This window comes from Dreissena polymorpha, chromosome 13 (genome assembly GCF_020536995.1).
Source record: "Dreissena polymorpha isolate Duluth1 chromosome 13, UMN_Dpol_1.0, whole genome shotgun sequence".
Taxonomy (NCBI): domain Eukaryota; kingdom Metazoa; phylum Mollusca; class Bivalvia; order Myida; family Dreissenidae; genus Dreissena; species Dreissena polymorpha.
The window spans coordinates 8,806,776-8,822,490 of record NC_068367.1 but is presented as its reverse complement, the minus strand read 5'-3'; the positions used below and the strand labels follow the sequence as shown (position 1 = coordinate 8,822,490).

At 35.7% G+C, this 15,715-nt stretch overlaps 1 protein-coding gene and 1 long non-coding RNA gene across 7 annotated transcripts in view; one reads left to right on the top strand and one right to left on the bottom strand.

The window, feature by feature from the left end:
- The window catches only part of LOC127855137 (cystathionine beta-synthase-like), a 28,075-nt gene extending 14,911 nt beyond the window's left edge, over positions 1–13,164 (bottom strand). Inside the window, exons 1-9 of one of the 5 annotated variants that reach the window (XM_052390533.1) lie at positions 12,982–13,164; positions 11,632–11,810; positions 10,708–10,814; positions 10,061–10,195; positions 8,131–8,210; positions 7,590–7,794; positions 7,097–7,188; positions 6,584–6,709; positions 1,419–1,503 (exon numbers count right to left, since the gene is read on the bottom strand). In XM_052390533.1, the coding sequence (XP_052246493.1) occupies positions 1,419–1,503; positions 6,584–6,709; positions 7,097–7,188; positions 7,590–7,794; positions 8,131–8,210; positions 10,061–10,195; positions 10,708–10,814; positions 11,632–11,771 (970 nt within the window). In that variant the 5' untranslated portion in view covers positions 11,772–11,810; positions 12,982–13,164. Of the gene's footprint in view, positions 1–1,418; positions 1,504–6,583; positions 6,710–7,096; positions 7,189–7,589; positions 7,795–8,130; positions 8,211–10,060; positions 10,196–10,707; positions 10,815–11,631; positions 11,811–12,086; positions 12,110–12,139; positions 12,163–12,910 lie in introns of those variants that run through there. The other 4 variants (XM_052390531.1, XM_052390532.1, XM_052390536.1 and 1 more) reach the window with 4 other exon arrangements.
- Positions 1–15,715, top strand: part of LOC127855143 (uncharacterized) — a 178,862-nt gene that overhangs the window by 74,374 nt on the left and 88,773 nt on the right. The gene's annotated exons all lie outside the window — the stretch shown is intronic.

Below are 15,715 nucleotides of genomic sequence, written 5' to 3'. Positions count from 1 at the left end.
AGTTTGGTGAAGATCGGATGAAAACTACTTGAAATAGAGAGCGGACACCATGCTGAATGTTAAAAACGCCCTAAGTGACCCCGTGACCTAGTTTTTGACCCGGCAGGGCCCATGTTCGAACTTAGCCTAGACGTCATCTAGATACAACTTGTGAAAAAGTTTGGTGAAGATCGGATGAAAACTACTTGAAATAGAGAGCGGACACCATGCTGAATGTTAAAAACGCCCTAAGTGACCCCGTGACCTAGTTTTTGACCCGGCAGGGCCCATGTTCGAACTTAGCCTAGACGTCATCTAGATACAACTTGTGAAAAAGTTTGGTGAAGATCGGATGAAAACTACTTGAAATAGAGAGCGGACACCATGCTGAATGTTAAAAACGCACTAAGTGACCCGGTGACCTAGTTTTTGACCTGGCAGGGCCCATGTTCGAGCTTGGCCTAGACATCATCCAGATACAACTTGTGAACAAGTTTGGTGAAGATTGGATGAAAACTACTTGAAATAGAGAGCGGACACTTAATACGGACCGTCCAACAGACAGACAAGCTCACTCCTATATACCCCCCTAAACTTCGTATGTGGGGGTATAATTATTTTTAAGTTTTAAGAGCAAAGAAGACAGATTTTTACCTTGTAACCACCAGATATATTCTAATTCTCATAGATAAAATTAAATCTATTGCCTAGTCAGCAAGTAATTTATTATTTTTCAAACGGTACCGCTTTTAAAACAGAAAGTAGGATTTCTAGATGTATACGTCCATTTTCACAAATGCGATTATTTGTAAGTTTTAAAGCGCAAAAATGATGGATTTTTACCTTGTAACCACCAAATATATTCTAAGTGGTATAGATAAAATATGTTTCTTATTCATACTTGAATTTATGTCAAAAAAGTTGTGTGGCTTTAAGGATTTAGTTGTCTTGGTCTAGCTGAAGAAATTGCCCTTATTCTAAACTTTGGTAGTTATCTGAATGTATAAAACATATTTCTCACATTTAATGTCGATGGAGTCATAGTAACTTAAGATTGTTTGATTGATATTGAATATTTTGAATTTCCCTATGTGTTTGTAAATGCATAAAATAATGGCATATTGATCTCAAAAAGTATTTTTTGTAGAACTCAAATCAACCTATTCATAAAGAAGATTTAGCTTCTAAATAGATACATTTTAATTGAAATGAATGCTATTTACAAAAGAAATGTTAATTGTTTATTTAATTTTCATGACAAAGTATTTTCTTGTCTGTTCAAAATGGACACTGTAAATGAACTACAATTAGATATACTTAACTTTAAGACCATACTCAGAAATGAACACAAAACAAACAAAAAGAAAAATGTCTGGGCAATATTGTTGTCTTTATTCTCAGAAAATGTTTCCATTTTATGCCATCTAATATTCTCCTACCACATAGCAGTCCCTCCTCACGTATCAGACGTCGTGCCATCTGGAATGATTGCTGATCATAAGACTTGTACCACTTGTCAACGAACTGAAAACAATTATAGAAAGTTGCTGTAAAAGAAACTGAACCACCTGTAAACAAACTGCAAACAATCATAGAAAAATGCTGTATCAAACTTGTCAATAAACTGAAAATAAGCATAACAAGTTGCTGTAAAAGAAACTGTAACAATTGTAAAACAAGAGGGCCTGAAAGGCCCAAAGTCGCTCACCTGAGATAAAAAGAAATGACCTGTTCTTTGCAGCCCAAGATATCAATGGAACAAATGTTCTAACCAAGTATCATGAAGAATGAACAACAAATGGCCCCTTGGCAGCCATGTTTTTTTAACAGACCTGAACCATTTTTAACTCTTCCAAGATATGTCCAAATTTCATGAAGATTGGGAAAAAAAGTGTCTTCTAGACTGTTCACATGTTGTCACTATATACATATAAAGAAAACTGCCCCACTCTCTGGCGGCCATGTTTTTTCACTGATCACGACCAATTTTCAAACTCGTCCGAGACATATAACTAATGTTTTATAAAATTTCATGATGATTAGGCAAAACATATGACTTTTAGAGAGTTCACAAGTTTTTTTACTATATGAATATAAGGAAAAAGACCCCCCCCCTGGCGGCCATGTTTTTTTACCGATCCAAACCATTATCGAAAGCAACTGTCCTATCCAGGTGTGGTAGTGCGGTCTCCTTCTCTTATGCAAATGAACTGGTCATAGGACGGTTACAAGTTATGTAACTTTTTGAGCACTTGTAATGCAGAAATATTTTTTGACGAACTCTTATTTACGGTCAGGATGACTATACTGACTGGTTGTAATTCAATAAAAAAAAAACTAAAGGCGTTCAGTCAGGGACGCCTAAATACACTCAAAGAATTTATTTATAAGTGAAAACCAAGGCAGCTTTAACAAAAATAACTAATTTTTATTCCAAGAACTCGGAAAATGAAGAACAATGACAGAAAATTAAGAACAGGTACAAGCCAAGTCTAAAGAATCTAAGTATCGTTACAAAAATGAACAACATACAGCAAATACCTTAATGAATGTAAAAAGAAGTTCAAAATCTGTCAAAAAAACTGATATAAATATAAGTTACTGTTAGTCTAGAAAGTGCTTCAAAAATCTAGTTTACAAAATAGGTCTAATTTTATCTAAAGAACAATATTTATAGAGATTAGGAAACTTCAGTGAATCAAATGTAATTTTTTTTTTTTTTTACTAAAGTTATTAAAATAGAATAGAGTCTTTCTGATTTAGAAAATGCCAAATAAAAATAATCTAAATAATAAGAATAACTTAGAAAATAATGCCAAAATGTCTTGATGATGGTGTTAAAAATAATTAAGATTTTAATTATTTCAAAATTCCAATCTTTTTCAAGAGCTGTTAACTTTTCAAGAAAGCATCAAGAGGTGTTTAAATCAGCCAAAACAGCTTATTTTATACAGTTCAGAAGAGATCAATGGCAGAGTAGTCAATTTTCGCTCAGAACAGTGCATTTATCAATGATCAATATCTTCCCAAATTCCAGAGCAGAACTAAAATAGATTACTGAACCAGGTTAAACAAGGGAGATAAATACTGCATAAATACTGCAAAATCATGTACATGTTGTCTTTCTTTCAGTTATCTCTTAGTTGAAAGGCTTTTCATAAGTATAAATGACTAAAACAGTTATGTTAACTATGAAAATTCTGTGTTATGAAAAATTACATAATACAGTTAATGGCACATAATATTGACATAATAAAACCAAACTTTGCTACACAGGAAACAAATGTTCTGACCAAATTTCATGAAGATTGAGCAAACTAGAAAGTTAACAAGATTTTACCATAGCCATATATAGCCATATAAGGAACAAGATGTGTTTGTGAAACACAATGTCCCCCTATATATGACCTTGACCTTGTGAAGGATGACTTTGACCTTGTGAAGGATGACCTTGACCTTTCACCACTCAAAATGTGCAGCTCCATGAGATACACATGCATGCCAAATATCAAGTTGCTATCTTCAAAATTGCAAAAGTATTCATAAAATAAGCGATTTGGGCCACATATATTTGACCTCTGACCTTGAAGGATGACCTTGACCTTGACCATTCACCACTCAAAATGTGCAGCTCCATGAGATACACATGCATGCCAAATATCAAGTTGCTATCTTCAAAATTGCAAAAGTATTTATAAAATAAGCGATTTGGGCCACATATATTTGACCTCTGACCTTGAAGGATGACCTTGACCTTGACCTTTCACCACTCAAAATGTGCAGCTCCATAAGATACACATGCATGCCAAATATCAAGTTGCTATCTTCAATATTGCAAAAGTATTCATAAAATGAGCGATTTATAACACATATATTTGACCTCTGACCTTGAAGGATGACCTTGACCTTGACCATTCACCACTCAAAATGTGCTGCTCCATGAGATACACATGCATGCCAAATATCAAGTTGCTATCTTCAATATTGCAAAAGTATTTATAAATTAAGCGATTTGGGCCACATATATTTGACCTCTGACCTTGAAGGATGACCTTGACCTTGACCTTTCACCACTCAAAATGTGCAGCTCCATAAGATACACATGCATGCCAAATATCAAGTTGCTATCTTCAATATTGCAAAAGTATTCATAAAATGAGCGATTTATAACACATATATTTGACCTCTGACCTTGAAGGATGACCTTGACCTTTTACCACTCAAAATGTGCAGCTTCATGAGATACACATGCATGCCAAATATGAAGTTTCTATCTTCAATATAGCAAAAGTTTTTGCAAAATGTTAAAGTTGGCGCAAACAGACCAACAGACCAACAGACAGGGCAAAAACAATATGTCCCCCACTACTATAGTGGGGGACATAAAAATGCCCCGCCCCTTGGCAGCCATGTTTTTCAAGCCAAGGTTACCATTTTTGAACTCATCCAAGATATCATTGGGACAAATCATCTGAGCAAGTTTCATGAAGATCGGAAAATAAATGTGGCCTCTAGAGTGTTAACAAGGTCTTACTATAGCCATATAAGGAAAAATGCCCAGCCTCCTGGCGGCCATGTTTTTCAACCAAGCGACATCATTTTGGAACTCGTCCAAGATATAATTGGGATGAATCTTCTGACCAAGTTTCATGAGGATCAGACAATAAGTGTGGCCTCTAGAGTGTTAACAAGAATTTGCTTTAGCCATATATAGCCATATAAGGAAAAATGCCCCTCCCCTTGGCAGCCATGTTTTTCAAGCAAACATAATCATTTTCGAACTCATCCAAGATATCATTGAAACCAATCTTCTGACCAAATTTCATGAAGATTGGACAATAAATGTGGCCTCTAGAGAGTGAACAAGGCAAATGTTGACGTCGCACAACGGACAACGCACGACGGACAAAAGGCGATCACAAAAGCTAACCATGAGCACGTTGTGCTCAGGTGAGCTAAAAACCTACAAAACAAGCATAGAAAGTTGTTTTAAAAGACCCTGTAGCAATTTACAACGACTTGGAAACAAGCATAGCAAATTGCTGTAAAAGAAACTGTACCACTTGTCAACCAACTGGACACAAGCATATAAAGTTGCTGTAAAAGTAAATGTACCATTTGTACACAAACTGGAAAGAAGCAAAGCAATTTGCTGCAACAGAAACTGTACAAATTGTCAACAAACTGGAAACAACCAAAGCAAGTTGCTAAAACAAAAACTGTACAACTTGTCAACGAACTGGAAACAATCATAGAAAGTTGCTGTAAACGAAACTGTACCAATTGTAGACAAACTGGAAACATGGATTGACAGTTGTGGTAAAAGATAATGAACCACTTGTCAACAAACTGGAAACAAGCATAGCAAGGTGCTGTAAAAGAAACTGTACTTCTTGTGAAGAACTGGAAACAAGCATAGCAAAGTGCTGTAAAACAAACTGTACTTCTTGTGAAGAACTGGAAACAAGCATAGCAACATGCTGTAAAAGAAACTGTACTTCTTGTGAAGAAGTAGAATCAAGCATAGCAAGGTGCTGTAAAAGAAACTGTACTTCCTGTTGAAAAACTGGAAACAAGCAAAGCAAGGTGCTGTAAAAGAAACTGAACTTATTGCGAAAAACTGGAAACAGGCATAGCAAAGTGCTGTAAAAGAAACTGTACTTCTTGTGAAGAAGTGGAAACAAGCATAGAAAGTTGCTGTAAAAGAAACTGTACTTCCTGTGAAGAACTGGAAACAGGCATAGCAAGGTGCTGTAAAAGAAACTGTATCACTTGTTGACAAACTGGAAACAAGCATAGCAAGGTGCTGTAAAAGAAACTGTACTTTTTGTGAACAACTGGAAACAAGCATAGTAAGGTGCTGTAAAAGAAACTGTACTTCCTGTGAAGAACTGGAAACAAGCATAGTAAGTTGCTGTAAAACAAACTGTACTTCTTGTGAAGAACTGGAAACAAGCATAGTAAGTTGCTGTAAAAGAAACTGTATCACTTGTTGACAAACTGGCAACAAGCATAGCAAGTTGCTGTAAAATAAATGTGTAACCTTTGTAAAAAAATTGGGATCAAGCATGGCAAGTTGCATTAAAAGACATTGTACCCCTTTTATCTAACTGGATACAAACATAGCATGGTGTTAAAGAAACTGTACCACTTGTTAATGAACTGAAAATAAATATTTGGGTTCATTTTTCAAAAGTTAGCTATGGGCTATATATACATTACTTTTTTAGCTTTAGTCTCTTTACATCTAAAGAACACAATTTCATAATGTGAGAATCTATCTAAAATTTAATATATAAATTCATTTCTTTGCAAATTAAAATTCATACATACATGCATGGTCAATTAAAATGTTAAACTTAACATTGGTTTGACTATCTTGCCAAATCAATGTTGACCTTTAAACTACCGGTAGTGTACCTGCTTAATAAATCTGAATAGTACAATTTACGCGACAGTTTAAAATTATCTCATGAGTCAAAACTGGCCTAAAATTGAGAGGGACGACACTTAAATAACAAGCACTGAAGGTTCAGGTTCAACCCTAGACTTAATGTTAGCAGTTCCTAAAAAGCCTTCAATTTACGAAATAATCTTCCCCAACCTTTCTGTCGAGCACAGTTGGCAGGAAATCATAGCCAGTTCCCTCCACCTCATAGCCAGTGATGGTGGTCTTGTTGATTTCACTTGGCTCAGCCAGGATGGAACCAGCAGGGTCCACACCAATGATCTAGAGGACAAAAAACAAAGAAAATGAGCCCAACACTTGAAAAACAGGGCTTAATTAATGTGCATAAAGTGTTGTGACAGATTAGCCTTTGCAGTCAAAACGACTAATAAGGGACGCCACTTTCCACTTTTAATGTATTTTTCATTTAAAAGAAGTCTCTTCTTAACGAAATCCAGTGAAGGGACGACTCTTTACGTACAAGCATTAAGCCCTTTTTCCCACAGCACTTCTCAAATAAAAATGTGTCCATCTGACAGTAACAAAAGGAATGCACACACTAAATGGGACTATCACACAGAGTTTTGTTTTGAACTCACATAAAGCAGTAATACCGAATCTTGTCAAAATATCATAAGAATACATAAATATCAAAAGTAAACCCAATACCTTGCAGTTTGGGCACCTCTCCTTGAACTTCCTGGCTACACCTGTGAGAGTTCCACCTGTGCCTGCGCTCAGCACCACCATGTCCACCTTGTCTGAAATCAACCAAGTTTACACACATTATCAGCATTTCACTCATTAGTATGAATCAATAACCATTAATGATAGTAACCTAGACCCTTTATCACCAACCCTTTCTTAGACTTCAGAATAAAGAATAGAGTCATGAACAGAATGCTCTACATGAATAATGATGTGGATAGAGATGGTTAATGCCAAGCTTGACACAAGATGTAAGAAATTCTAGAATATTCTAATTTAAAGAATATTCTTTAGTATTGGACTCAAGTCTAAGAATTGTTTGGTGAATAAGGGTCCAATAGTATATATTATAGTAACCTCATCTATCAATTAAATTAGAAATGATACAATCATTTGTAATACATACATAATCTACGATTGACATAGAAATTCAGACATTTGTTACTAACTATACCTCCACAAGCCTGCAAGATCTCTTCCGCAGTTCCATCGTAGTGAGCCAGAGGGTTGCTAGCGTTACGGTACTGGTCAAGAATGTGAGAGTTGGGTATCTCCTCCATCAGTCTCTTAGCAACACTGATGTGTGACTCCTGTGAGTCAAAAGCTGCGCTGGTTGGAGTTCGCACTATCTCAGCACCCAGAGCTCGTAAGACGTCAACCTGGGGACACAATGAAAGTTACTGGGGTGATAACATTTTAAGACAGTTTAAGGGTATTATTTTAAAACAAAGCAAGATAGCATTTACAAAGCAGCAAATATGCTTCTAGTCAGAGAGACAGAACTACAATTACTAGTATGATTGCATGGTTACTGTTTAATATAGATAGAGAAAATTAAAATAAAAAGTCCAAAATTAACCCAGTTCAAATTGATACTTTTATCTGATACATGTTAGTTGATTTGTGATATTTGAATATGGACCGCATGGTTAAATTTCAAAATTTCCCCTTTTAAAGAGACAATATCAGCAAATTTCAAAGTTGTTTTCCCCTACCTTTTCCATACTCATTTTCTCTGGCATGACAATAATGCACCTATAGCCTTTCACAGCAGCTGCCAGTGCCATGCCAATACCTGTAAACCACAGAACATGACTTGAAGTTATATGAACATTGCCATGTCAATACTCATAAACCACATAACATGACTAGGAAGTTGTATGAACACTGCCATGACAGTACCTGAAAACAACAGAACATGACTTGAAGTTGTATGAAAAGTGCCATACCAATACTTATAAACCACAGAACATGACTTGAAGTTGTATGAACAGTGCCATGCCAATACTTATAAACCACAGAACATGACTTGAAGTTGTATGAACAGTGCCATGCCAATACTTATAAACCACAGAACATGACTTGAAGTTATATGAACACTGCCATGCCAGTACATATAAACCACAGAAGATGACTTGAAGTTGTAAGAACAGTGCCATGCCAATACCTGTTAACCACAGAACATGACCTGAAGTTGTAAGAACAGTGCCATGCCAGTACCTGTTAACAACAGAACATGACTTGAAGTTGTATGAACAGTGCCATGCCAGTACCTGTAAACCACAGAACATGGCTTGAAGTTGTAAGAACAGTGCCATGCCAATACCCGTAAACCACAGAACATGACTTGAAGTTTTATGAACATTGCCATGTCAATACTTATAAACCACAGAACATGACTTGAAGTTGTATGAACAGTGCCATGCCAGTACATGTAAACCACAGAACATGACTTGAATTTGTATGAACAGTGCCATGCCAGTACCTGTAAACCACAGAGCATGACTTGAGTTTGTAAGAAGAGTGCCATGCCAGTACCTGTAAACCACAGAACATGACTTGACATTGTATGAACAGTGCCATGCCAGTTTCTGTAAACCATAGAACATAACAAATATTTTTACGAGAAGTGCTATGCCAATAACTATGTACCAAAACACATAACCTATAGTTTAATGAACAGTGCCAACTGCCAAGCCACTAACAGTTATCCACACAACATAATTTCTAGTTTTATGAACAATGCTAAGCCAATACTTGTTAACCACAGAATGTAACTTGTAGATTTATGAACAGTGCTATGCTAATTCCTATAAACCACAGAACATAACTTACACTTTTATGAACAGTTCAATTCCAATAACTGTATCAGTAAGCCACACAACATATATTTCAGTTCTATGACAAGTACATGCCAGTTCCTGCTTACCACAGAACATTAATTGTAATGTTACAAACAGTGACATACCAATGTCTATAAACCATAGAACATTAATGGTAGATTTTGAGCAGTGCTAAGCCAATACCAGTAAACCACAGTATATAACTTGTAGATTTATTAACAATGTCATGAGATTACATGTAAATTGCAGTACATAACTTTAATGAACAATGCTATACACATACTTGTAAAACAAATTACATAACTTTTTGTTTTATGAACAGTGCCATGTGAATACCTGTAAACCCACGGATAATAACTTGTAAATTTATGAACAGCGCCATGCCAATACATGTAAACTCACAGAGCATAACTTGTAGTTTTATGAACACTGCCATACCAATACCTGTTAAAACATCAAACATGACCAGTAGTTTTAACAACATGACCATTTCTGAACCCATGAACAAAGGAGCATAAACAATGTAACAATGCCATGCCTTCACCTGTTCAACCATTTAACCATAAGAAATAACCTGATTTTGGATGAAAACCTGTCTGTAAATGTATGTTAAACTGATACAAATGCAACCAGAAGACATTCCGCTGTTTGGTCATGATACAGCTGTGCTCATTCATACCTATTGGAATCATCTTTTACATATTTAAAGCAATAATTTTAAGTTACCAAGGTGTCCCTCAAAATGGATTCACAGGCAACCCAAAGTTACTGTGAGGGTAATATTGCTGCAAGAAAATTGTACCCGTATTGCCCGAGGTAGGTTCTATTAGTACGTCTCCAGGTTTCAGCACGCCCATCCTCTCTGCATCCTCCACCATTCTCAGTCCTATACGGTCCTTTACACTGCCTCCTGCATTGAAGAACTCGCACTTTGCCACTGGAAACCCGGCCGGATAGCATTAGAAGGATAATATTTAATTAGTGATTTCATTTAATGCAGAATCCTGATCTTAAATGAATTAGATTAAATAAGGTACATAAAAGTTATGCCTTTCATCTTAGAAATGATATATTTCCTTTGAACGCTTTCAGTCTAGGATTACACTGTCAGACATGTTTTCTACCAACAAGTATTTTTTTATTACATGTATATGTTAAATACAGTCACACTGAGCCTCGTTCCCCTAAAACAGGGCTTAATTCATGTGCGTAAAGTGTCATCCCAGATTAGCTTGTGCAGTTGGCACAGGCTAAACAGGGAGGACACTTTTCGCCTAAACTGGATTTTCATTTAGAGAAGACTTCCTTCACAAAAACATTTCCATTAAAGTGGAAAGTGTCGTCCCTGATTTTCCTGTGTGGACTGCACAGGCCAATCTGGGACGACACTTTAAATACATGCATTCAGCCAGATTTTCCAGAATTATGCTTTCATGCATAAACACATACAAACTTCACACTGTACGCCCTCGGATGCAGGTATCCTGTTTAGTCTGATCAGAGGTGTATTTCCAATGTTATCTAGCACAGACGACATGATCGCTGGCTTCGGTATTCTGCAAAAAACAGAAACATCTACTGGAATAAATTATTCTAGATTGAAATACATGCACAAAAGTAGATGTCTAGAAATACAAAGAACATGCCCAACCCCCTTACTGTGTTTACCAAACTCTTGGCACTCCAAAGAAATAAATCAGCTAATAGAAGGAGAAATCATGTCCCTGTAACATACTCTAGAATTTACGAGTGGAGAACTCTAAACCTAGTACCGTAATAACTCTAAGTTTTCGGACACTTAATAATTAAGAATATGTGTCAGAAAATTTAGATAGGGAAAATATTCAAAAATTTGCGGTGCCCGAAAATTTAGAGACAAACATTAAATGTCCAAAAATTATATTTATATTGAAACAAAAGCAATAAATCAATGCAAATAGTGTTTCTACTTTAAATTAAAAACAACTTCACAGCTTTGCTTACTCTTGCCTGAAATGATACTGAATAAAAAAGTAAAAACATTAAACATGTTGCTTCCTTATTAGGATTGTTTTCTACCGGTATGCATAGTTATTTACCCAATTACGCAAATGTTATGGTCTATTGTCCTCAGGCATGCATTTCCCAGGTTTTATGACCTTAATCGGTTTGTAAAACCCCATGATAAAAGTGTCGCAAAATAAGCGAATACAGTGCCGATATCTTGTAAAATAGCTCTGTAAAATATACCCTCCAAACATTTAGAGTCATTAATGTTAAATAAAAACGCGCATGTCCGAAAATTAACAGTCACGAAAAATAATTTTTGGCAAAAAAGGGAGTGTCCGAAAACTTAGTGTCAGAAAAACTTAAAGAGTAATTACGGTAACTTACAGAGGGAGGTGTACATGTGGAGAGTCCTTGGGGGAGCTAGCCTCATGGTAAGTACACCTGCTGGGGCGGTCTGGGCGCTCCCACTTCCTGAATGGGCTGTCACGGGCTCCTTGGGACTCTGGAAAGGGCTTCTCAGACATGTTTCGTATTAGATGGGATACAGTTGATGGTCAGAAGCTCTACAACAAAACATCCGGTTTAAAAACAATTTCAGTTTGTCCAATAGAATTTATGAATATATGGACATAAATGGATAAAGTAAAGTTACTAATTATCTAAAACTAATGTAACATAAACAATAATAATAATATATAATAATTATAATAATAATAATAACAATAACAAAACAAATTGCATTAAAATATATCCAAGGTAAACTGTTTACTAATAATCATAAACAAATGTAACATAAACAATAATAATAATATTATTATTATCAGTATAATAATAATTACAATAATAATAATAAACAAATTGCATTAAAATATTCCCAAGTTAAACTGTTTACACCCAAGCCAAATTTTGTGCAGATAAAAAGAAATATCAAGTTTTTTGTGTTCTACATAGATTATTTTTTGTCCCAGAAAATAAACTGCTTTTGTCCCAAAAATTAACTGACTAAACCATAAAGGAAATAAAAAGTTCAGACAAGTTAGACAAATCCTTTTCACATGACATACATAGTCGGATACATATTCACATTTGCTTGCCAAAGTATTCAGTTACAGTTACTGTTATTAATCATCATGCTCTAATAGACGAATGAAACCTTTGATTGCAGGCTTAGTGAAAATTAAACAGAACATATAATAGCAATGTTATCTTTGTTTAATGCGAAAAGAGAAAACGCGTAATTCTTTCGTATGCGTTGAGCTTGGGGTAAAATGAATGCATTGTATGTGTTGAATTATCAAAAGTATGAAGTCGATTATGTTTCCTAGCTCCACAACTGAAGACTTTCATTATTTCAATATTTGTTTTTTGCTTTCGTGGATCTTTTGATGTCACTAAATGTTCGCAAACTAAACAGACTCGGTATTATATTTTGACATAAAATCATAAAAACAATAAAGAAAGAAAACGTGGTAGAACAGTATCTCTTAAAATGATCCGTGGCATTAGGTCACATTGACCCATTTAAATTCGAGTATGAGATTTCATTACATGTACGAGTCGACGAGATATAAACAATATTATCTTAACGAAAAAAATTGTGTACGTATTTCCATATAAATTTTTTATTCAAAACATGCCACTTAACCTTAAAACGTGTACATACAACGATTATAGTTTCAACAGCACCTTTCTACAATGAGTTGCGTCGGAAAATAAACAAACACGTGCACACACCTCCGAATTCGATTGGTCTGTAAAGGGAAAAATCTCCAAAGAAGAGTTGTTGTTCCATGCGTTAACTACGGAATACCGTTATTCCATCGTGGTAACACATTAAAATCCAGAGGGCGACAATGCGAAAGTACGATGGCGACAATGCAACAGCACGATGGCGACAATACGACAACGCAATAGTACGATGGCGACAATGCGATAGTACGATGGCGACAACGCGATATACCGGTACAATCGTGATACATCGGCTATCTCGGATTGATTTATGAAATAAATCGTCTGCTGATCCAGAGTGATACCGGTAGTACGATCGCGACAATGCGGAAGTCATATCGTACTGTCGCCATCGTATCATCGAATTGTCGACATTGTACTATCGCATTGTCGCCATCGTGTTGTCGCACTGTCGTCATCGTATTATCGCGCTATCGCATTGTGGCCATCGTACTATCGCACTATCGCCATCGTATTGTCGCACTGTCGTCATCGTATTATTGCATTGTCGCCTTCGTACTATCGCATTGTCGCCATCGTACTATCGCATTGTCGCCATCGTACTATCGCACTGTCGCCTTCGTACTATCGCCATTGTCGCCATCGTACTATCGCACTATCGCATTGTCGCTCTCTGGTTTTTAATGCGTAACCACGATGGCCTAACGGTATTTCATAGCTTACACACCAAGCTAAGCAATGTAACCTTCATTCAGTATTTCTTTCTACATGGTATATTGCTTATTTATATTGCACCATATGTTCCAGGGGTGGTATTCCAGAAACATCTTAAGTCATTTATTAAATAATTTCACTTAAGTTCAAAATTACAATGTTTTGTATTTATTTACTTAATAAGGAAACACATTTGGTATTCCTAAAATAACATTGGCATAATGATGTCATTGTCCCCTACCGGTTTCACAGGAGGGGACTTATGGTTTTCGTTATGTGCGTCTGTCTGTCTGTCTGTCTGTCTGCCACACTTGTTTGGATCCTGCGATAACTTTAAAAGTTCCTCACATTTTTAAATGAAACTTGAAATATGGATAGATGGAAATATGGACATTATGCACGTCATTTCATTTTGTTTCTACGTCAAAAATTATGGTTGCTATGGCAACAAATAGACTAGAAATACTGCTGAAAATGGTAGTTTTCTGGATCCTGGATTCATTTTGTTCCTACATAAAAAACTCTAGTTGCTATGGAAACAAATATAAAAATAAAATAAATACAATTCTGACCATGGTGGAATTTCTGACAATGGTGCAGCCGGTAGGGGACACACATTGCTTGGAAATAGTCTTGTTTAAATGTATATCTTGATGCCAATCTATTGCAATATGAAATGAAACACTTAAGAAATTGTCCCAATTTAAGGATAAGAATAAAAATTAACTTAAGATGCTTCTGGAATACGACCCCAGGTATATTGTTTTGCATGTTTTACTTTATAGCAACCCTTAACTGATGAAATAAACATAAAAATAAATAAAGAAATAAAGATTGTTGATTCAAAAACATTTTTATTAATGTTGAACGCTTAAACACCAATTAATAAAGTAATGATTAGTAATATAACATGGAATGTATATGCTTTTGGAATGTGAGAGATTCTGCTTAGCGGAATTTCCCAAACATACCATTTTATATAACGTATTAACTGACTGAATAGTACGTGGTACGTTGTAACTTTACCCAGTCCATGTTTGGCGTTTGAAGGTACTTCAATGCAGTCACTCATTACAATGTGCGCATATGTCCTCGTAGAACAGATGCTCCATATGGCTCTCCAATACACTTCCACCCCGTTCCTTTGGGTCCTTAGTCCAATAGTAACACACTAGTGCAAGAACTCAGGGGTAGAGGTTCGATCTCTCACTCGACCCTAAAACTACTATGTTCGTCATTCGGATGAGATGTTCAACAGAGGCGCAGTGTACAAGTGCTGCACACCAGGAACTAATAAACTAGTAAGACACGTTGAATGCAAACGTTTAGTAATATAATGGCCTAACCCGCCTTATTTAACACATTTTATATACTATTTTTGTTACTTTCGTATTGCTATGCATGTGCTTCTTGCTTACCGGTATGTATTGTCAGTTTTTAATTTATAACGATGAACTAGACTTGTTCAAGTTATACGAATATACTTTCTGTTCTGTTAAAAAAATGTAGCGTCGCTCATATGGCTCATACATTTCGTTAGATGAATTAGAATAAAATCATGCTCATGACAGATATTATCTTTGTACGTTCCAATCTAGGAAAAAGTTACAGTTTGGTCTAACTGGCCTTTGAACTCTACGCTCGACATTGACCATTAACCTAGTAATCTCAACAATTAGCTTTCATCACCAGTTCATCGCAGCAAACACATTAGCCGAATACCGTTAAGTTCGAAATACTTATCATGCTTGGCTAAGGTATTATGTGAACAAGGAAACAAGTTTAATTGTAATTCGTCATATAAAAGGAAAACACAAGAAATTACAATATGCGAACGTTCAATAATGGGGAAAACTGTAAAGTGTTATTAATACCAAATATAATGCTTCTGAGATCATCTGCAGAAACAATCTTTATAAGAAAAAGCCCATATAATGGGACTTGAACGACCTAAAATTATGAGAACGTCATTCTGATAAACATGGATAACACATATTTAATAATTTCAGTTGTATATTCCTACCTGACAACTCGCGAGGGATCAAACATGTAAACGTAAGAACGC